The sequence below is a fragment of the Schistocerca americana genome, chromosome 3 (genome assembly GCF_021461395.2).
Source record: "Schistocerca americana isolate TAMUIC-IGC-003095 chromosome 3, iqSchAmer2.1, whole genome shotgun sequence".
Lineage (NCBI taxonomy): Eukaryota > Metazoa > Arthropoda > Insecta > Orthoptera > Acrididae > Schistocerca > Schistocerca americana.
In genome coordinates this window covers 396274414-396299283 of record NC_060121.1, presented here as the reverse complement: position 1 = coordinate 396299283, position 24870 = coordinate 396274414, and the positions used below count along the sequence as shown (strand labels likewise).

General features: G+C 38.7%; 1 protein-coding gene across 1 annotated transcript in view; it reads right to left on the bottom strand.

The window, feature by feature from the left end:
- Window positions 1-5904: 5904 nt before the first annotated feature.
- Window positions 5905-24870, bottom strand: part of LOC124606110 (teneurin-a) — a 360362-nt gene continuing 341396 nt past the window's right edge. Inside the window, exons 33-37 of the mRNA XM_047138074.1 lie at window positions 21324-21465; window positions 21112-21243; window positions 12727-12984; window positions 10409-10586; window positions 5905-10306 (exon numbers count right to left, since the gene is read on the bottom strand). Coding sequence (XP_046994030.1) covers window positions 9063-10306; window positions 10409-10586; window positions 12727-12984; window positions 21112-21243; window positions 21324-21465 — 1954 coding nt within the window. The 3' untranslated portion in view covers window positions 5905-9062. The remainder of the gene's footprint in view (window positions 10307-10408; window positions 10587-12726; window positions 12985-21111; window positions 21244-21323; window positions 21466-24870) is intronic.

Genomic DNA, 24870 nt, shown 5'->3' with positions numbered 1-24870 from the left:
ATCACTGCCCACATGTGGGATTGCCAGTTGGAATGCATCTCTCTTCCCTCTAATGGGATCTCCATCTCCACTCACTAAAGTGCGCCCTATTTATTTCCTCTCACAGCCCCCTTGGATGGTGCCTAGACCACGGATTAGGACTGACCTATTCCTGGGTCCTAAGGTCTCTGCCCCCCCTATCGTCTTCCGGTGTCTTGTACATTCTATCTTTGCCATCATCTTCTACACTGATGGTTCTAAGATGATAGATAAAGCAGGATACACTCTCATGTTTCCTACTGGCTTAGAACACAATTTATTGCCTGAATCATGTAGTGTATTCACAGCAGAGCTGCTAGCTGTGGCCAGAACCCTCAGTTTTATTACTCAGGCCTTCCTCCCCAGTGTTTTAATATGTACTGTCTCAATTAGCAGCCTGCTACTCTTGTCATCCTTTGGTCTCTGCTATCCGTGACCTTCTCTCCTCCCTTGGCTGTGGTGCCTGCTCAGTTTTCTTTTTCTGGGTCCCAAGTCATGTGGGCATCCCAGGGAATGAACTGTCTGTCTGTCTGGCTAGAGAAGCTGATACTCACCCTCCATTCCCTTTCTTAACTCCAGCTGTGGAAATGCAGATCTATGTCAAGTCTCTCTTTGTCCAAAAGTGGAATGACATCTGGTGCGCTACTGCTCTCAGTAATAAACTCCACATAATCAAGGACACTACTGCACTTTGGTGCTCTTCCTTCTGCTCCTCTTGGAAGGAGACCACTGCATTAGGCTGTCCACACATTGGTCATACCAGGCTCACCCATTGTTTCACCCTGAGTAATGAACCACTCCCACAATATGGTTGTGGAGCCAGACTGATGGTATCCCAGATATTGGTGGAATGTCCCATTCGTTTGGCTCTTCCTGCTAAGTATAGTCTTCCTTAATTTTAATAATAGCAGACAATTCACAGGTGGTTGAACTGATCCTCAGTTTCCTTGATGAAAATGGTTATTTCCAGATATAAGGTTTTGCTTTAATCTTGGAGCAGGAGCGGGGTGGTTGAGGCTGGGGCCTCAATTTTTTTCTCAGTCTAGGACCCATTGACCACTCCCCTGTGGAAAGATCACTCTTTTTTCCAATTTTTAGATTTGGTTTCAGCTTTTACTGTGTGTTTGACTCCCTTGACTGGATCCATCCACTTTTAATGGGCCCTCTTTCTCCTGTAAGTAACTTTGGAATCACGAGGCTGATGACTTTGCCTTTTGGTCCCATAAACCCTCTCAATTAATCAGTCCATCAGTCTCAAAATTTGTCTGGGAAAAACATTTGAACTTGTCTGGAAATCAAGGAAATATCAGGGAATTTCACTTGGGGAAACTTGTGGCAACCCCGTTGGTAATTTGATCAAACAATGTCTGACAGTAATTATTACATCTGTTTAGAAAGGAGTAATTTGATATAGGGAAACTTCAAATAACCAAATATAATAATCCAAATCATATAATATTCTAGCATACGTCTATATAAAAACAAAACACGCACAATTCCACAGTTACACTTTTACACTGAAGTGCCAAAGAAAGTGGTATAGGCATGCATATTCGAATTCCGATATATGTAAACAGGCAGAATATGGCACTGTGGTTGGCATCGTCTATATAATACAGTTGTTACATTGGTTACTGCTGCTGCAATGGTAGATTATCAAGATATGGTGAGTAGCAACGTTCCTTCTCTGGTATTGTTATCAAGATATAAGTGAGTTTGAATGTGGTGTTATAGTCAGCACACAAGCTGTGAGAGACAGTATCTCCAAGGTAGTGATGAAGTGGGGATTTTCTCATATGACCATTTACCAAATGTACTCTGTATATCAGGAACTGGTAGAACACCAAACCTTTGATATCGCTGTGGCCGGAAAAAGGTCCTGCAAGAACAGGACCAACAATGACTGAAGAGAATTGTTCAAAGTGATGGAAGTGCAACCCTTCCACAAATTTCTGTAGATTTCAGTGCTGGGCCATCAACAAGTTCAGTGTGCGAACCATTCAATGAAATATCATTGATACAGGCTTTTGGAGCCAGAGGCCAACTCTGTACCATTGATGACTTTACAACACAAAGTTTTATGCTTCGCCTGTGCCCGTCAACACCAACTTTGGACTTTTGATGATTGGAAACATGTTGCCTGTTTGGACAAGTCTTGTTTAATTGTATCGAGTGGATGGACGTGTACAGGTATGGTGACAACCTCATGAATCCATAGATCCTGCATGTCAGCATATGACTTTTCGAGCTCGTGGAAGCTCTGTAATGGTGTGGGGCATGAGCAGTTGGAGTGATATGGGACCCCTGATGCATCTAGATACGACTCAGAATGGTGACATGTATGTAAGCATCCTGTCTGATCACCTGCATCCTTTCATGTCCATTATGCATTCCGACGGACTTGGACAAATCCAGCAGGACAATGTGACACACCACACATCCAGAATTGCTAAAGAGTGGCTCCAAGAGAACTCTTCAGAAATCAAACACTCCTGATGGCCACTGAACTCCACAGACATGAACTTTATTGAGCACAGCTGGGGTGCCTTGCAACGTGCCATTCAGAAGAGATCTCCACCCCCTTGTACTCTTATGTATTTATGAACAGCTCTGCAGGATTCATAGTGTCAATTTCCTCCATTACTACTTCAGACATTATTCGAGCCCATGCCATGTTGTGTTGCAACACTTATATATGCCCCCAGGGGCTCTAATGTTATTAGGCAGGTGTGCCAGTTTCTTTGGCTTTTTAGTGCAGTTTTTCTTGGAGTTAGGCCTTGGTCAGCAAGTAACTTGCTCCGGGATTTCAGTATTCTCTACACTGTGTGCCTCAGGATTATTCGAAGATATGAGCAGTGACTCTTAGAATCCATGACAGACTTAACAAGTAACATTTGTAAACATGCCACTCTACCTTAACGAATAATTATCATCATTCTGTTGTGCTTTGTAGACAGTTTGTTGAGCTACTATAGGAAAAATTACTTTGTGTGCCAATTAATTCATGATTCTCATCCTTTTGGCAGAATACAAAGTTATCCATCAAATGTGAGTACAAAGAGACCTGCATAAACAATTTTGATCTGTAATGAGTGCCTGGCTTTTAGCTATGGGAATCAAACTTTAAATATGTGAAGTGATGTCATGCAAACATTCAAAACGAACAACTGGGCTTCTCTTTTTATTTATTAAGAGATACAATCCTATCACGAGCATTTTCGGGTAAAGAACGAGTATGTAAGCAGTGAGCAATTGAAACGGATCTGTCAGTTGTGGGATATATTATTTCATTTGCTTCCCTGAAGTAGGAGTTAATACTGCTGAGATACATCATCAGCTTGTCATATTTATATGGATGGGGTTATGAGTGATGGTGTTGTGAGTGAGTGGCACAGAAACTTCAAAGTTGGTCATACAGATGTGCATTATGACCGTTACAGTCGGCTGTGATTGGTCAAGTTGTGCAATATTTTGCAAAATTGCGTGCAAGAGGTCTGTTTACAATTTCCAAACTTTCTCAAGATGTGCCTCAGCTATCAAGGACAACCCTCTTTAACATGTTCACAGAGTGCTAGATTACCTTATTTTTGTGTATAGTGGATACCAAAATATCTAACTGATGTTCAAAAGACTGAAAGAATGGATTCAGCCTTGGCATTTCTTCAGCATTATTGTGAAGATGGGGAGGAATTTCTGAAAAGAATCATGACTGGGGACAATACATACAAGTAGAACATGAGCAATGAAACTAAGGAACAGTCAAAACAGAGGATGCACACTCATTCTCTCAATGATGCCAAAAAATTGAAGCAGAGGCTGTCAAACTACAAAATGATGGTCACAGTTTCTTGAGATCACAAAGAAACTGAACAACAGATTTCATGAGACTAACACATGACAATATTGTTGCACTATAGGTTTGTTGTGACTTTTATGAAATTCTGTGAAGGGCAACCTAAAACAAACAGCACTTGATGATTATCAAAGAAATCATTCTCCTTCGTGACAATCCATATCCCATACTGTGAGTCAAATGAAGGAGACCAATTATTTTGGCTGGGAGATTTTTCATCATCCTCCCTACAGTCTGGACTTGGCACCATGTAACTTTGATCTCAGCACTTTGTGACTAATGTTAAGCTCAAGGATGTGGTCAACAGCAGACGGTAGAACTGGTCAACACAATACTTTGATGAAGGGATAAAGAAGCTAGTGTCACGGTATGACAGTATTTGAATTGGGTGGCAACTATGTGGAGAAGTAATTTCAACACACTGTATATAAAAATGCATCCATTTCCTTTCTTTTTTTAACAGCCAACTGGATGTTAATTTATGAATAGCCCTTTTACTACATCATTGCCAAGTAAAAAAGTTGTATATCAACAGGAGAATGAGTGGCTGAAAGTACAATGTAACAAACTGTTCTGCTACAGCAAGTAACTCTCCAGGTACACAGATGGAAAGAAGTGGTTCCAGTCCACAGCTGCTGGAGACAGGGGTCATGTGCGAGTGTGAGAGAGAAAGACTTGTGCTTGTGTGTGTGCTTTCTGTTTCCAAAGAACATCTCTTGGCCAAAAGCTTGAATGTTTAGTAGGTTTTTCATTGTGCTTGTCTACAACTCAATGCTTCCTCTGTGTAGTGAGGAGCAATCTATGCTTTTCATAATATTGTTGTTATTCCATCCTGCACTATCTACTGTTTAAATATGAAGATATGGCATTTAAGTCAAATCTGTGTATCTTCTATCTCATTTATTTTTTCTCAGTGACATGAATATGATGTCTTCTGTCAAAATTTCGAGCCTGAGAAATCATGGTCGATGCATAAAATAATTCACTAATGTTTTGTCCTCCTCTGAAGAAGACATCTTCAAATATAAAACATTAGTAACTGACAGCAACCAACACTATTTTATGTCTGAACATGTCTCCACAGATGGGCACGGAATGTGTGTGAATAATTTTGTGTGTTGATTACAACCCCCCAGCTCAGAAGATTTAACAGAAGTAAAAACTGGCTATGAAAAGATACACTGTAGCCTATTAAGAGTCTGGTGTTATGGTCCTGTGGTGACAATTTTCCGGGTTGTATTTCTTCTGTCTAATACATTCTACAAACATTACTAGTCCATCTGCTGAAAACCACCACATATCTGCTTAAATAGATACTTAAATCAAACAATGGAAAATCCACGATGGAATGTAACAATATTACGAAAAGGAAAGTTGTCACTCACCATATAGAGGAGATGCTGAGTCCCAGATAGGTTGAACAAAAAGACTATCTCAATATAAGTTTCCAGCCAACAAGGCAGCCTTTGTCGTCGAAAATAGACCCCCCCCCCCCCCTACACACACACACACATTTTCGATAAAGGCTTTGTTGGCCGAAAGCTTATATTGTGACAGTCTTTTGTTGTGCCTATCTGCAACTCCGCATCTTCACTATATGGTGAGTGGCAACTTTCCTTTTCAGATAAGTGCAAATTCCCTAGAAATGCACTGCAGGAATTCTTAATGCTCATGGTGATTTGCAGAATGCTGACATGCAAATGAAGCTACTGACTCTAGGCCTTTTGCTCTCAGCAGAAATTTTCGTAACTGGCATATTGACATAAATGTAGAGGGGTAGAATTTGAACATTACTTCTACTTAAACTCCTCCTCAGTTCATAAGTATCTGGCTCTTATACAGATATCTTCAGCTTCCATACATTCTTGCCACAGTTTTTGTGATCATCTGTCTTTCCTTTTCACATAAGTTTGGCTGCAGGAGCTGTCAATTCTGAATGTAATGCATTCATCACCATAAAAAGTATTACTCTTTAATATTTTCTTTCAAATATTATTTCAATACACATTTATTTCAAGTAGCATCATACCAAATAAAATTACAGCAATAAATACATTACAAACAATATTGTACTCTGAAAGTATTAAACACATATTCAGTTTCATCCAATATTACAAAAAAATATCTAAAAAGATTCAGTAGAAATGAACCTCTTTAGCATTTCTCTGAAGAATGTCATTATGCTTTCAGAACTGTATGATACGCATTTCTTTTTTTCTGTAGCACATCTGGCAAGCAAACACTGAACTTTTTTTATATTTGTGAAATGTACTGACAGTGAAATTAATGAATGATCAGAATTCTGGCAATTCTGTCATTTCTGTCTCCACTTGGACTGCTATCATCCAACAAAATTTTAACAAAAGAAGCATATTCTGCAAATAATGACACAGTGTCATTACTTTCAAGTATTAGTACTAGTAGTACTAATCATCCTAGTAATAATAGTTACATACTTCACAGAAGTTAAATTTAAAAAATTGTCCACTTTTTTTAGTTTCTCATCATAGATTACTTAAGGCAGAGGTATTCATCCACATTTCACATTCTATTTCTGTTGTAAATTGAAACTGTAAAAGCAGAGGAAGCATTTTTCAAGCAGTTTTAAATTTATAAGCTCTTTTCTTGGGGAAAATTGAAACAATGCAGTTTTGTGATCATACATTCATACAACATGCATACACACAAGTTATACTCAGCATAGGGTCCACAACTTAATAACACAATACACTTACATATATACATGAACATCAAAGTCTTAGTTTTTACTAAGTTAACTTAGATAACATCTGAAAAATTAGAACAGTGTAGAAGAGCTGGTGTGTAACAATGATGTTTTTAAAAAATTATCCCTACACGTGAGCTTCTGGAAGTAGACCATGCACACATTAGTTAAATGTAACAACTGAACAAGAGACATGTGAGTCACTTGCTGTTTTCAAGTTGTGGTCAATAATTCAGATTTTAATTCCAGATTTTGACTACCAGATTTTCCTTGACCAGTTAAAGTTCTCAGAAACAGTTCCACAAACTAAATATTCACTGGATGAAATCATTAGTTTTACTTAAAAAAAGAATCGATCTAACAATGGTATACACATTCCTGCATTACTTTGCCCTACTGATATTGTGTAACTTCTGGCCAAAGACTATGATGACTCAGATAATTTGCATACAATTTTTAATATTCCATTTCTAGCTGAGCAACACTGACATTGATACATTTTTCAACACATATTAACATAATTGATAAAAATCAAGAATTAAAACTGTACAGCAAACACTGACAAAAATATCTGTATACAGCAGTTACACACCACTTAAGTATTTTGATTTATTTTCAAAAGGGACGTTATAGCAAAACATATATTATTTACACTTTAACTGACTACTCACTAGTAAGTAAAAGTCTCAACATCATTGTTAGTATATATAAATATACATCCTGATGCTGATACATGGATTTGCTAATCATCTTAACAGCACTGATGAACTTTTCTTCCTGGACCCTGTTTTCAAATTTAATAGGTGTACATATTAAGGTGACCAGACATCTTGACAGGAACAAACAAAGTGTCATAAGCTTACAGTACATCTTACTTTTTGCTCTACAATGTATGAACTAGTGTAAATGGAAACCACGTAACCACATATTACAAACACTGGAAACATATGTCACACAAAATGCTGAACACTGTTTACAATATCTATACATTTAATTGCAATACTTTAACATATAACATTCAGAAGTTATCCAAAGTCAAGCAATGAGAAAGTATCATTATAATAAGATCTTTAATAGTGATCACACAATTATTGTCACATCATATACATTTAAATGTTCTTGCTACAGCATATGTTCCAACAGCCCTATGACAGTATAGAAATCTGATCACCTTATGGAAATAAATGCAATGAGTAATGTGTTCACATACATACAATACAAAATATATTTAAATAAATTGTGCACTACTTAGATTTTTGGTATTCTGCTTGGTTTTCCCCTCTAGAGTCTTTTCAACCACATGTGGCAAAAATAACATACTGTACATAAATTATTCTAATAATGCAAAACTTAAAGTAAAATACTGCATACAACTGATACATAATTACATTTTCACATACGAGCATAACATTAAACATTTTAGCAGAAACGAGTATTTCAATTTACACATTTTACTCTTTGCACAACACTTCCACCACGTAATAAAAAATATATAAATATTGGTAACACATGATGCGTGTATACATAGCTACACATTTCCTTTAATGGACACATTTAACTTCTTTATATGTTAATATACACATCTTTATATTTTCGGTCGGATATACCAAACATAAAAATAACAGCATTAGTCACTTCACAACATTGCACAGAGCTCGCACATTAGATTTATTCATCCTCAAAACTTTCACGGAATTGTTTGCAGTTCGACACTTTAAAACTGTTTGTTTTTATAAATATATGTACATAATTTTAAAGATCCGGTTTGTTAAAAAATGTAGTTTTCCACAGTGAACGCACTAAAAATCTGCGCACCATAAAAGATGTTTATGATATATTCATGACTATTTTGGCATCTTTGAAATAGCTAACACATTTGGTAGAAAATAATACCACTTTTATTCTTTGTGTATGGACAATCTTGAAGAAGCATTATAAAAGTTTGCGTAATCGCTTATCACTTGGTCTGGATGCATCTGTTAAACACATGTTCAGTGGCAATATATCACTCTTTAACTTACTACATCACATGTAGAATAGTTGGCACACTTAACATTTTATTTTAGTTTTTAATATAAAAGTAACACAGACTTACACAATGTATACATTAAACGGTATCAAATGTTATATCTTCTGAAACTACTCTTTAGCACTTTGTTGTATTTTTAGAAGTCTAGCAAGTCAGTTTTTTCTGACATACGAAGTCCCCACTATTATGGTCTTCTTTCAGTCTTTGGCTCTGTATTTAAGTGCTAAACACTATCCATTCTTTTTTGTGCATGCTCATGTCAGTTCTGCTGAAACATATACCGTGAGTACCAAAGCATGTCTAAAGAATATTCCTTAGTTCCTGTATCTCATTAAAAACTGTCTGTTGTCAGGTGTAGAATACACACAATGTGTCATGTACACAAATCATTGGGAGAAATGAATTTATCATTCATTTTAAAAAATCTGACCACTGTTTCAGCACAAGGAATTGTGCTGAGTCCACTGAAGCCACCAGTGCTTTTTATTGAGGCAGCTTTTCTGATGTGACTCAGAGCTGTACAGTGCACCTAGGATATCCACGGGGCTTTCCCTTTTGTGATGCGTATTACCAGTGTTTGATGATATTTTGACATATCTTGAGAAAAGTCTCTGCCCCAGGCTTCTCTTTTTCCTTCTTCGTTTATTTGACTCATTTCCACTAGATGAACTCTTTTTAATGAAACGTATATTGAATGGATCCTCTGCAAGTTCAGGGTAACGTTGGACATCATGGAAATATTCACCATCATAATTTGAGGCATATCCTACCTTAATAATCTCTTCTACTTCAGCTGCTGACCAGTCCAGAGTTCCTACAAAGTTATTCCGTAATGCTTCCCTCTCTCTGTGCCAAGCCTTTCGGACTGCCTGTCCTTTCGCATGATGTAGCAACCTTTGTTTCTCCTTCTCTGGTGTTGTTCCATACCGTAAATTTACTACAGCACTTAATCCATGTATTTTCAGGTCACCAATTTTACCAGTCCCCCCACTACTCTCTAAAATCCCTGCTTCCTTCTCATGATACGTTATGTTCACTTGACCACCTAGGCGCTTTAGTTGACCCCGATCTTCATTGGCTCTCCATGTTTCCTCTTTCACAAAAAAGAATGCATCCTGTTGTGCATTGTGCACCAAGAAGGTAAATGGTAATAGGTATGACTGATTGAAGACAGATGTAAATACATCCTTGTATATTGCATTTGCTCCAGGAACGCTACTAATAACAGCATATCCTTCTTGTGTTCTCGATACAAGTATACCGCGACCAAATGGTGGTTCTGAAGCAGCACCCAAACGCCTGAATGGAAACACTGATGCTGGATTTGTGGCAGGGAAGTTCCCAGGTGGCCAAGTATCTCTCTTCATTGCAGATCGAGGTGGGGATGACAAAGTTGAAGCATCACCCAACTGCCGTTCTGCTAGGTGTGCTAGGAAACCAGATGCCACACCAAATGCTGGAAGTACTCCATTCTGTTTGAGCTGAATTGAGGACTGTGACAGCATAAGTTGAGGCATTGCAGCAGACAACATTCCTTTGGTAGGATCTCCGGGAAAAGGTCCAAGTGAACCACCAAACCCAACAGTTGACAACAGACCTCCACCTGGCAGGCTTGCAGGATAAAGTTGAGGAGCCAAGCTTTTCAGATCATATCCAAGGAGTGAAAGCCAACTTTCATGGTCTGAAAAGACAAGAAGAGTGTTTACAATTAATTCCAAATCCAGCAAATAATCTGACCACTCCATGTTACTATTATATCAAATAATTATTACACATTACAAACCTGTTAGATGCTGTGGATTCCTTCTTACATTAATTGGATCATTTCCATTAAAGCGATATAGATGCAAGTGTGTTGGTGTTGCTACTCTGTCCAATACTCCTTCCCACATTGGTGACATCCACTGTCCAATCAATGGATCATAGACCTTTCCATTTGGCATGTGAACAAGGGAAGTTACCTGAAAAATAGAGAACTAAATGTAGTTTTTGTATTTTAATAAGCTTTGAATTTCTTCATTTTCTTGAAAATCTCTGTTAAAATATCATTGCCACCAGTTTAATATGACATTTGACCATGTTAGCCAATAACAAAGCTGCATCTCATCGTCTGATGTACGAGTATGTGTGAACTGGTTCTGAAAAATTTCTGTTCAGTTTTTTATCATGCACTGTACCACAAAGTTCCATCATGAAATGTCTTTGAGACTCCATCTGGATTTGTTTGAGTGCCTGGTGCAAGCCTTTCTATTTTATGCCACTTTGGCAAATTGCATTTATTTATGGTGAATATGAGATGAATTGATTAGGACAACACAAATAAGCAGCCCCCAAGGTGAAGAAAATTTCCGACTTGGCTGGGAATAAAAACTGGAGCCCCTCGATCACACAGTAGTGTACCAGATAGAGGCGTGGAGTTATGATGTCGATGTTCTATCATAAATGGCAGGGAAAGAAATGTACACAAGATTTCCTGTTAAAATCAAGCCCAGATGCTCAATAATGTTCACATCAAGTGACTCAGAAGGCCAAGTGACATGTTGATGTTAATCCACATGTTTGATAAATTATGACTGAACAAACCTAGCAGTTTCAATTATGAATCATCATCGTGGAAGAATGTATCTTTGTTATGAAATATCGTCTGTGCCATAAAATGAACTTGACCAGCTAAAATTACTGCATAATGATTGACCATGATTCTTCCTCGGAGAGTAAGAATAGGACCTACAGAATGCTACGAATCAGAAGAATAAATCTTTTTGCAGAGCCACCTTATGCTCCCCAGTGAGAGATGCATACTTGTAACGATTGACTGTGCCTTCCAGAATGATGAGATCACCCAGAGAGCGCCACAAAAACATCTTCCAGAACACTCTCTCATCTGGCCTGGACTGTTCCAATGATTGTTGTAGGATGTTTGCCATCAGATGTTTCATGCTGTTCATTCCAAAGGCCATTAGTCCGATGGAGCATCTGCAGTTGCACATCTATCTACCCATACAAATCTTCACAGCCATCATTCACCCTGGTCATTTATGGCCCATGGTGCAACACAATTGCCTCAGCATCAGTTTTGGACTGCACCATTTTGCCATGCATGGTATAATTAAACCATGGTGGCATACAAACAGTTTACAAACTTAGTGTCCACAGAAATGCTTCCACTCTTGGCCTGAAAGTCAATGGTCATATCCTTTTGGACATTGGATACATCAACTGCACATAGAAGAGTGAATATTAATTTATTACTAGCTGGGTTTTGCAGCAATCTAGGATTGTATCTCCCCACTCCCCATCATGATACAAAACAACATATATACAAATGATATTCATTTTGTAAATTCAAACGTCTTTCTTTGAATTTATAAACTGAATATTAATATACACAAAGTAGCCACACACACCATAATATGGATTGCAGAGTAGAGATGTGGATGTAGATACTTGCGGATAATAGCCACACAAACAAGTGTGTTGTAGAAATGATACTTGAACCTTATATCAATAAATCAGCAGCTTTTACAAATAGTTAAGTAGTAACTTTTGCATGTGCAATTTTAATCTATACAAACATTTAAGGAATGGAAAGGAAAAGAGAAAGGTTGGGTATGCTTTTTCGCTATTCTATAAAATCAAACTCCCTAGCTAGATTGCTATTCATATTACACACTGTCAAAGTCAAGCCTTAGCATCCAGAGATGATGTGTGTGTGTGTGTTGTGCTTGTGTGAATATGTGTGGTTTTTTACTTCTGAAGAAGAACTTTGTCAAAAAGATGAAATATTTCTAATACTCTTTCTCACTGTGCCTGTTGGTGACCCAACACCACCTCTATGTGGCAAGTGGCAATCTGTCTTTTTTTTTATTCTAAAAGTCTACACTCTTTATTAACATTTTAAGTATTCATGTAGAACTGTTGATATTTCTGTCAGGCCACTTGAAAAGCTGCAGCTTCCTATTCCTCTGGCTGAAATAATAATTAAAACACCAAACACTTGAAGAAAAACAACATTTATAATACTGAACTGCAGAACTAAATGTTGAAAAAGTTATTTACTGTGCTACTGAATTGCTAGATTAACATTCTAAATTATTTTACCTGGTCTAGAAGTCCACCACAGAAGTCTACTGGCAGATAAAGATATGGGTTTGAATCATATACAATATGGCCATAAGGTGAACGCATTATTTCCCTTATGCCTTCTCCATACTGATTGAAAACCATAACAGGAGTTCCACACTGGTCTGTTGCAATATAATATTTGTGCCTGTGCACTTGAGCAAATATCAGATGACCACGGTCATCGTAAACAAGAGACATGAGTTTGCCATCTCGCGGACTGTAGATCTGGCTTACCTGAAACAGTACAAAAATGCAATATTTAAAGTGATGGTGATGTCTGGTGCCCATCTATCTCATTGCACTATTGCACAGAGGAAATAAAATACCCAGAAATAATGTTGAAACTATTCCAGATTTTGTTCATACTTTACATGAAAACTCAGAAATTGAATCACGGACAGAGTTATCTAGAAGACAACAGTTGCCAACTTTTTCCAACATGTTGAGAAAGGAAGTTTGTGAAGTAAAATCTTCACCATAATAATTATTAATAATAATAATAACAATTTTTCTCACACGACATACTGCAAGTTTTGGATCAAGGCAACCAAGTAAATGCCATACTTCTTGACTTCTGAAAAGCATTAGACTCAATAATAATAATAATTATTATTATTATTATTACAGTTAAGATTGTAATAATTATTATTATTATTATTATAAATGACTACATAAATTTTTAAAAACACAGGGAGAGAGAGAATCTAATCTAAATCATAATTATGTTTAGCATACACTCATGCGCAGTTATCATATTACAATTTAATAGCTAGAATGAGTAATACTTGAACAGTAATTAATCTTCTTTGTTAATGTACAATTCTGATATTTGTTGTAATTTTTAATCTATATATCGCATTTTCTAACACATTTATGACATTTTGTAATCAGTTCTATGTACCAGTTACAAATGCCAAGAATGCAAAAAGCTTGAGGGAGTGAGGGGGAGAGACCAGATACTCTGAACCAAAAAATATATGTACAGAATGAATACATATGACTATTAGCAAATCCAGAAAGTTTAAAAATAGGAAATAATTGCTAACGTCTGATTGACTTTTATACCATATGGCATGAATTTTCCACCTGCAGCTTTATTCCAAAACAATTGCATCACTGTAATTTCTGCCAGTGAATAACTTTGCTTCATTTGGCTGTTAGGCTGCAGAATTTTTCCACTACATAAAACACTTAGTGAACCTGAGTTGCAAAGAGGGCATCATGCTAAAAATAGCAGGCTATAGACAGAGAGATGCTGAGTGAAACATGTTTAGCTGTCAAAAGAGCAATGTGTGATGCCTTCAATGACTACTGCAGCAGAGTACTGTCAAGTGATCTTTCATAGAACCCACAGAAATTCTGGTTGTATGTAAAGGCTGCGAGTGACACCAAACTTAGTGTCCAGTCCCTAAAGATTGAGGCACAAAATAAAATTGAGGGTAGCAAAGCAAAAGCTGAAATGCTTAACTCCATTTTCAAATGTTCCTTCACAAAGGAAAACCCAGGAGAATTGCCCCAATTTAATCCACGCACTACTGAAAAGAAGAATGAAATAAGTATTAGTGTCAGTGGTGTTGGGCAACAGCTGAAGTCATTAAAACTGAACAAAGCTCCAGACCTCGACAGAATCCCTGTCAGATTCTATACTGAATTTGTCGCTGAGTTACCCTCTTCTAACGATAATCTATCATAGATCCCTTGAACAAAAAACCATACCTAGTTCTTGGAAAAAGGCACAGGTCATACCTCTCTACAAGAAGAGTAGCAGAAGTGATCCACAAAACTACCACCCAATATCGTTGACACTAATTTGCTGTAGAACTTTAGAACATATTCTGAGCTCAAACATAATGAGCTATCTTGAACTTAATGACCTCCTCAATGCTACAAAGTATAGATTCAAAAACATCTATCTTATGAAACCCAAGTCACGCTTTTCTCACACGACATATTGCAAGTTTTGGATCAAGGCAACCAAGTAGATGTGGTGCTTCTCGACTTCCAAAAAGCATTTGAGTCAGAATCACACCTATGCTAATTGTCAAAAGTACTATTATATATGGTATAAAATGAAATCTGTGACTAGATTGAGAACTTTTTGGTAGGGAGGACATCATCAGATGTAGAAGTAACTTAGGGTGTGCCCCAGGGAAATGTGTTGGGACCCTTGCTGTTCATGTTGTATATTAGGGACCTTGCAGACAATGTTAATAGTAAAATCAGGCTTTTTGCGGATGATGCAGTGCTATCTGAAAAAGCTGCATAGATATTCACTCAGATCTTGATGTGGTGCACAAATTCCCATCTTGCTCTAAATGTTTCAGAAATGTAAAATGTTGCACTTCACAGAACGGAAAAACACAGTATCCTATGACTACATTACCAATGAGTCACTGTTGGAATCAGCCAACTCATACAAATACCTGGATCTAACACTTTGTAGCAATATGAAATGGAACGATCACATAAGTTCAGTCATGGGTAGAGCAGGTGGTAGACTTCAGTAGAATATTCAGGAAGTGCAGTCACCCTTCAAAGGAGACTGGTTACAAATCGCTCATGCGATCAGACCTAGAATATTGCCCAAGTGTGTGAGATCTGTATTAGGTAGGACTAACAGGGGATACTGAACATATACGGAGATGGGCAAGTGAATGGTCACAAGTTTGTCACAGAGATACCGAAGGAAATTAACTGGAACACTCTTGAAGATAGACATAAACGATATGGAGAAAGTCTTATTAACAAAGTTTCTAGAACTGGCTTTAAACAACTACTCTAGGAATATACTACAACTCCATCATATCGCTCACATAGAGATAGTGAGGGTAAGATCAGAATAATTACTGCATGCACAGAAACATTCAAACAATCATTCTTCTCATGCTCCATACGCGAAGGGAACAGGAAGAAATCCTAATAACTGGTACTATGGGACATAATGGCTGCCATGCACCTCACAGGATTTTCAGAGGTGTTCAGATGGATAGTAAGCTGTTGTGGAAAGCCCACATTCAGGATCTTGTTGAAAGATTTAATGCTCCCATTTTTATTATTCGAATGGTATCTGAAGTAAGTGATCGTTCAACACGAAAAAGTCTACTTTGCTTATTTTCATTCACTTATGTCATACAATATTTTGGGGTAAATCTTTCCATTCTCAAAGGATATTTTTGGCTCAGGAACAGGCAGTTCGGGCAATACTTGTTGACCCCTCTTCACTACTCAGGCTATTCTGACACTGGCCTCTCAATATATATATCAATTACTGTCATTTCTTGTTAACAATATCAGCTTATTCCCACGAATTAGCAGCTTTCACTCAGTTAATATTAGGCAGAAATCCGATCTGCATCTGGATCATACTTCCTTAACCCTTGTGCAGAAAAGTGTGCTGCATCCCTTTTCAATAGGCTACCACACAATTCAAAAATCTTAGCAGTAATCCATGTGACTTCAAATCAAAACTGAAGAGTTTCCTCGTGGGTCACTCCTTCTATTCTGTCGAGGAGTTCCTTGAAAAATTAAGCTGATTCCTATTTCACATTGTTGATTGCATTTACTTAAGCTTATGGCTTGGCTTTTTTGAGTTCATAAATGTTTTATCTTTGCAGTTAGTGGCAATCTGCCTATTCCTTACAATGTTCACATTCCAACCTGGAGTTTCCATTTTCTGAAACTGTGTATTACAGTGAGAGATCAATGAGATGATCAGAAAGTATGAAGGAACCCAAACTGCAGTAGCAACAATTAGAAATTTATTATTAGTGGCACATGTCCCTTATTTTGTACCAGGAAACAGTGGCATATATAAAAGTCTCAAGCTGTGAGTTTGAGGTCCAGTCAGTCAGCTGATTGTCAAAGCAGGTAGTTACCATTCAACATACCAAACTGGCTGATTGTTTTGGATACAACTGTGATTGAACAGAGATTTTAAAAGGCATGTCAGACTTAAATTCGAAAAACAAGTTGTCAGTCTCAGCTCAAAGCCACATTTTAGATGTACTTCCAACAACTCAGAGAGAAAAATTTCCAGAACAGCCTTACAGGTTACATTCTTCATCCACGTAAGCACTGATCAACTTAAGTGACTACTTGATTGCTCATCACAACAGCATGTCACCAGAAAGGCATGTACGAAAGGATCATGAGGAAGACAAAACAAGTACCTTCCAATTCAAGGATATCCAATAAAATTAATGTCATTCCATGTCAAATCAACACAGATGCCAACCTAATCCTGTTCGATTTTCATAAAATTTGGTGTGTTCGTTGCACATGACAAGAGAATGAAAAATATCAAATTATAGAATTTTGGCACAAGTAAGACAAGAGTAATGGTCACTCAAAGTTCTAAAAAAGATATAACAGTGAACCAGGTAATTTTGGAAAGGTCTTGAAACAAGCTATTCAATGATATGCAATTTTGTCATATTTGAAAAATGTACACAATGAAGGGCAGTGACCTAGACCTTTAACCTTGAATATCTCAAAACATGCCACCTTTGAAACTAAAATAATAATAATAATAATAATACATTTGCTTCTTCATGTTACACTATAAACCATAGTAAAATAAATCAAGTTGAGATGAACATGGGATTAAGAGATAAAAATTAATATGTACAGCAATGTACTGCATTAATTCATTATTCAGACTCCTACAATATGAAACAAAACTCTGAAAACAATGTTTATTGTTAAAAAGCTGGTGTTATAATATAGCACAGTAGGTTAGTACAGTACACAGGCCAATAGCAAGCATTTATAATATGCAAGGCCACACTCTATGACATCTGACCTTCAGTGATGTGAAACATGATATAGCCATCTCAGTTGAAAACATGCTTGGAAGGCATGGTAAACAGGTCAGTTTTACAGAAACAAATATGGAAAATGTGTCATCTAAACTTACTATGCCTCAGTACTGGGAAGCAACATATAACACTGTGCATCTTTTGGTGAATGGATATATGTTTACCCTGTTGCTGTTCTCACATCAATCTTCATAAGAATGTCCGTGTCCACAGTTAATATGTCAGGTTCCTCAGGGCATACATATGAAGGTGAAGACCCATGAGGATGTAGCAAGCTAATTGAAATCGCATTGGTATCTTCATTAAGATTCAAAACACATCTGTCACCAGCGACCTATGTACATGCATGCAATAAACCTTGTGATATTACCGAGGAACAAGTCTTATTGGATCCTAGTTACAGATTGATTTCTGACGTCTGGCAAATTGGAGAAAAACTTTCATTTTCATATTGTAATGGCCAGTGGGAACAACACAGTCATACTCACTGATAGTTGTGCGCTAAAAGTGACACTCGGAAATGTTCTTGGAAAACCATTCAACCAACTGTCTGGGTGTCATTATATATGAGTTGTAGATCCACTGCAGACTGGCAGGGGCAGCAAGTCTCTTGATGAGCAATACTATCACATGGACCTTTGCCATGCGATGGGACAAAGAAATGAAACACTTCAGAGACGTTGAAATCAGCATTATGAAAAGATATGTTGGCATAAATTCTTGCGATTTATACTGGGCTGCAGCACCATCTGAGAAGTAGTACTTGGGTGTTGTATGGAAACAAGCTGATGAAGCTAATCAAGTGCTGTGGAGAAAGATGAACACTCACTGTGTCATGGTTAGGAGTTCTGATATTATAACAAAGGAAATATGATCAATTGCACAGTTTTATGATTGTTTATAATAAACAACAAGTGGATGAATGGTGGCCAATGAAGCACCAGCACTTTATCCAGCAGGACAAATGCATAATTTTCTGCAAAATCATGTACGACAATTTATTCATCTTCTGAGTTCGTGAAATCTTCTCGGGTGATCAGCCGAGTAAAGGCGTCGTCTTCTCGCAATGTTTCGAAGGGTTTCGTACCCATCATCTTCAAGCGAAGTGTCGAGATGCTGTGTTGCGCGGTCCTATAAAGGCTCCTGGACCAGTGACTGATTCCGGGCGCCGACCAATCAGGTACCTGCGGAATCGGCCGCCTCGCCAGTGGTGGAGGGTTCGCGGCGCGGACCGGGCGTCGAGTCCCTGCCGGTTCCTAATACGTCTGTGGCCGCTACCGTCTTCGTGCCGGAGCGTTCTCTTCTAATTTTAGTTATTGCGGGATTCCAAGCTGTACTAAGTTGGAAACCAGTGTCTCGATTGATCGGGTTGCTGTTCAACCGAATTTCTACAGCCTCTTTGAAAACTGAATCCCAAAATCCTTTAGCGTCACACAGCTTCTTCGTACCCTCAAAGAGGAAGGTGTGTCCTTCGTTAATGCTATGTTCCGCTACCGCCGATTTTTCTGTCTGACCAAGGCGTACATTTCTAATGTGTTCCGAGCGCCTCTGCGTGATGCAGCGCTGCGTTTGTCCGATGTATTTCGTACCACATTCACATTCAATACTGTATACGCCCGGAGTCTGCAGTCCTAGGTGGTCTTTGACTGAGCCAAGTATGTCCTTAATTTTACTTGGGGCATGAAAAATTGTCTTGATGTTGTGTTTCTCCAGAATGCGGGCAATCTTGGCTGTTGGCGGTCCCGCGTATGGTAGAAATGCCAGGCATCTGGTCTCATCTTCTTCTTCTGGTGTGTCTACCTTCCTGCTCTTGTGTAGGGCGCGCGAGATTTGCGTCTCATTATAACCGTTGCTGCGGAAGGTCTTCCTTAGGTGTTGTAACTCTGCAGGTAGGCTGTCATCATCACAGATAGACTTGGCCCTGTGCACAAGTGTGTTAAGCACTGAGTTGCGTTGTGCTGGGTGGTGGCAACTCTGTGCATGAAGGTATAAATCCGTATGTGTCTTCTTCCTATACACAGCGTGACCCAAGGTGCCATCAGGGTGCCTCTTGATTAGAATGTCAAGGAAGGGCAAGCTTCCGTTTTCTTCCACCTCCATGGTGAATTGTATGTTGCTGTGTATGCTGTTGAGATGTCGCAGGAAGTCTTGCAGGTTCTCTCTGCCATGTGGCCACACGACAAAAGTGTCATCCACATATCTGTAAAAGGCTTTAGGTTTCAATGGGGCGGTGTCCAGGGCTATGTCTTCAAAATGCTCCATGTAAAGATTAGCGATGCCTGGAGCTAAGGGGGACCCCATGGCTACACCATCCACTTGTTCATAAAATTTGCCTCCACACTTGAAGTAGGTGTTTGTTAACACCTACCTAACCAGGAGCCTTTATAGGACCGCGCAACACAGCATCTCGACACTTCGCTTGAAGATGATGGGTATGAAACCCTTCGAAACGTTGCGAGAAGACGACGCCTTTACTCGGCTGATCACCCGAGAAGATTTCACGAATGGAATACGCCGAGAAAGTCTCAAATCACATCTTCTGAGTGTTCACATGCCACAGTGTCTTCCCTGGACTCAAAGACTGTCTCTGATACTCCATATAAATTGTCCCAGTGTATTCTGCCAACACTGGTCATGAATGGGTGGTCAATTGAATTTTTGGTAGACACGGGCTATTGTCAGCCTAATTAACTTAGCCACGCACAGGCTCTTGGGCTGCCCTGCACTGCAATGAACAATACTTTGAGTAGTGTCTTATGGTAAACAGTTTATTCTATTGTAAGGACAATCCTCGATTGCAGCACATTATAAGAATGTGGATCGGCAATTTAAACTGCCAATAAAATGCTGTCTTTGGTTCCTCTTCCACGCGGCATTTTCCTTTGTTATGGTTCCAGTTTAAGTTGTTCATTATTGTAATCCCTAGGTATTTTGCTGAACTGACAACCTTGTATTTGTGCGATTTGATGCATAATCTTGCTGATGCAGAGGATTTCACACCTTTTATTATTTAGGGTCAATTGCTGCTTCTTACACCATACAGATATTCTCTAAATCATTTTGCACTGTGTGACTTTAAGCTCCTCCTAGACAATGATTAATTCCTTTAAGGTACAAACAGTGCCATCATAGATTTACTCACGAATCAGTAATATCATTTTCCATCATGTTCTCTCTAAAAACATAGTTTATCATGCAACTAAAACAATAAACAAGTCATTCTATAAAAGCATTTCATACTTCATCTCATTCAGCTGCAATTAGTGGTAATGTTATTGCAACCAAATTATTCAGCCTACAGCCCAACAGGGCAAGTCTCTTCCAACTGAAACTTCAGTGAATTGGGGCTGAAGTTTCACAGCTTAACTAATCAAGCAGCTCCCTACTTGGTCTCACCATGTCAAGACTTCAAATAAAAAAGAATAGCTGAAAGTATCAGTACCCATAACTAGAAATGAGTTAAAAAACAGCTGATCTAATCAACTTCATTTGAGCATGCATATTCCTGTCATGATAAGAGATGAAACAATTTTTGAATACTTACTTCATTAGGCCGCATGTGATTCGTGTAGAAAAACTGAGTTACATTCCCGTAATTATCTTTACGTGTAGCCAAACGATCCAAATGATCATAGTAATAACGCACATCAAATCTACCTCTCTTTGTTGCTCGAACCTGAAAAGAAGACTTGATCAGTTCGTATGAAATAATCTAGTGTATGCAAAAAGGGCTGTGAAATTATGATGTCAACTTACCAAAAGACCTTTAGCATTATAATGAAATTTTTCTTCCCTTGCATTTTGTATAACCAAACCTCTGTTATCATACCGGTAAAGGCCTTCTCCAAACTTCACTATGCGGTCCATTACATTGTACTCCATTGGTATTGTATTCCCACTGGAAGATAATAAACAGAAATAACAATTAATTATTTAGTAATGCTAATATATCAAATGTAAATGACTTAAGAACAGTGCACATTTTTCTTATTCAAATCAGGCTATAATTAATAGCCATGTTACAAATACAAAAACTGATTATATGGTTTTCTGGGGTTTTGTTTGCTGCATCTGCCAGTTAGTTATACAGACATGAGGTAATGGTGTAGGAAATTTTTGCACTAGTTTAGTATACTGCAAATATGGATTAAGAACATTACAAATTTAACAGAAAACATTTATATTTAAAGTTATTTGTGGATGTACATTTCAATGTGACCACTTTGAATTTATATTAGCTGGCCACAGCTGATTACACATTGTTAATAAACTGCAATTTTGGAACTGAGCATTTAATTAAATGAGATTAAATGCTATTATCTGCAGCTGCTCTATCTCAGTCGCTACTTCACCATAGTTTATATTGTTTAAAAGAATAACTTTTACTCATATTTTGCGAAAGATGAAAAGTTACTTCTTACCTACAAGATAAACAGCATGAAATGGGAAGTTATAATAGAGCCCCAATTTCTAATACCCAACCAACGCAAGGCATTCTTATTAGCACAGTAGATCATATGTTGATATTATGCTCTAAATATTGTGATCCATTGGGTGTCCTAAACATTTAGGATCAAAACTAAACATTTTCAAGTAAGGAACCAAAGATCAGGAATGACTATTTCAAGGTGCTATGAGGTATTGAAAATCTAATGCATATGAGACATATGTTTGCAAAGTAATTGTTTCATAACAGTCACCTACCTGCTCTATAAATGTTAGTGGTGTAACTTCGAAAAACAGTACATGAGCATTTGTGACATGATCATTTTAGTATCTTCACTTATACATATAATTGTAGATGTACATGAGCCGGTGTGGATCTTACAGCAGAACAGTGTGAAAACCTATAAGGACAGTGCATGTGGAGAACTGTGCGGGCAGAACTGCTGACTCAGGTGTTTATTTGCTAGCAGTGATAGGCTGCACAAGTCAGTTCTTACATTGAGATAGACTAACATGGATTCGGCTTTCGCATCGCTCCATGCCCTTGGTTCCGCATGCTAATTATTTCGGTCATTCATGCTGGTCTTACTTCGTGTTTTTCCTCGTGCCAGTCTCAGACTCTCTGTCCCCCACAAATTTACCTGCACAATGAGCTTTTCCTCTTCCTGGGTCCAGATACCCGGCTCCCAGGTTGAGTATCCACTGTCAGGTATAGTAATTACATCTGCACTGAGAGGATGGTTTGTGGCATCTTTTTGCCTTTGCTGATGCGAAAGTGGCAATGAAGGATGTTCTTTTGCATGTAAAGCTTTTATTTTTTTCCATAGTGTTAATTTGTGGCCACCATGGACATCACATTTTGCAATGCTAACAGGAACAGTTCACCTCCAGAAATAGCAACAATAGTTGTAGCAGGGGCAGTATCATGTGAAGCAGGTGCAGCTGCAGGAGCTGCTCAAACAGAATGTAGAATTTATCTGCTCTTATGCTGCACTGGTGGCATGCCAGGCATCGGCAGAGAAGGCTTCTACCCAACCATCCACAATGCATTCTACAGTAAGGTGTTTCACTTATCCCATTGTTAAGGCCACCTTGTTACTTTCCAGCAGCAAGGGGGTTGTACAGAACTGTACATAATCCCCTCTACCAAACCCAAGAAACTTAACCTGTGGAACTCTGCCAGTTGCTCAGCAGTATTTTGGAAATCAAATAGATGCAGTGGCAACATTATGGCAATTTAATTGACACTACAAGCATCTCGGGCAGTTGCATGTGGCGTGAATTGCAGATCTACAAGGTCTCTTGAGCAAGTGTCAGTTTGAGTGTTCCCAATGTGTTAACCTATAGATGGAATTGCTTACTAGGCAATTAGCACCTGACCCCAAACTTGGGCACTGGCCCTTTTTTAGCCGAAGCTGCCCTGTTTGCTGAATCACATGAACTTATGGCAATGACAGAGACACATTTTTTGACAATTGCAGGTTGCACTGCTAAATATGTACAGCACACAGGTCCCAGTGCCCTGAGGGTGATGTCACGGCTCTGCCCATCTTCACCTTCAGCAACTCAGTGGGTACATGGAAGCTGAAGAGTCTTTATCCCTGCACACAATGTTTTTCAGGCTCTCTGCATAGGTCAACTTCCACATCTGTTTCTGCTCAAAGCGGTAGGTGGCATTCCTGTCCCAGTCGCCATTTGGTGCATATTACACAGCTTTACCCATATTTAGATGCCATGTGTGGGATATGCTAAAAAGTGGACCATGTGGCATCAGTTTGTGAGAGTTGGCAAACTGCAGGGTGCCCCAGTCTTTTCCCTGGGCTCACAGACAGACTGTCTCTGACACTCCACAAACATTGTCCCAGTATATTCTGCAAACACTGATCATGAATGGGCGCACGATTGTGTTTTCAGTACACACAGGGGCTATTGTCAGCCTAATTAACTTAGACATGCACAGGCTCTTGGTTTACCCTGCATTACAATGACTGATACTTTGAGTACTGTTGGCAGCCGGTGTGGTCAAGCGGTTCTAGGCACTTCAGTCTGGAACCGCGCGACGCTACGGTTGCAGATTTGAATCATGCCTCAGGCATGGAGGTGTGTGAGGTCCTTAGGTTAGTTAGGTTTAAGTAGTTCTAAGTTCTAGGGGACTGATGGCCTCAGCTGTTAAGTCCCATAGCACTCAGAGCCATTTGAACCATTTGAGTACTGTCTTTTGGTAAACAGCATATTCCATTGTGTGTGTGGGTGGGTGGGTGGGTGGGGGGGGGGGCATTCCTCCATTGCAGTACATTATAAGAATGTGGATCAGTAACTTATAATCTTAGTTGTAAATTCACTGTTCACATAAAATGTTTTTGGGTTGGACACTTTATCTGTTTTTGGATTGCAGATCATTGAATAAAGTCCATTTAGTGTCCCAAATGATTTCCTTTCAAGGTTTGAACTCTTTACTAAGGTCTTGCAACCAGGTGTTTGAGAATACCTTTGATTGGCCAGAAAATTTTGGGGCCCATTTCTCTGTTCAGCTGTCAGCAATACCTTAATTTTGTCATCCCACCCCATTCACTTCGCCATGCATGACAACATCAAGGCTGAGTTCCAGCATTGACTGGAACTTGACTTCATTTCCCCTATTTTGTCTATTTAGTGTGGCGCCCCATTGGTGGTAATTGAGAAGCCAAATGGTGCCATGCCCCTTTGCAGAGATTTTAAACAGATGGCGAACACACAATGTGTTGCAGACTCATATATCAAGTCTCAATCCATGTATGAAGGAGCTGCTGGTGAAATTGTAAGGGAGGATGGAGGGGGGTGGGGGGGGGGGGGGGGGGGGAGGTGTGTACTGTTCCCA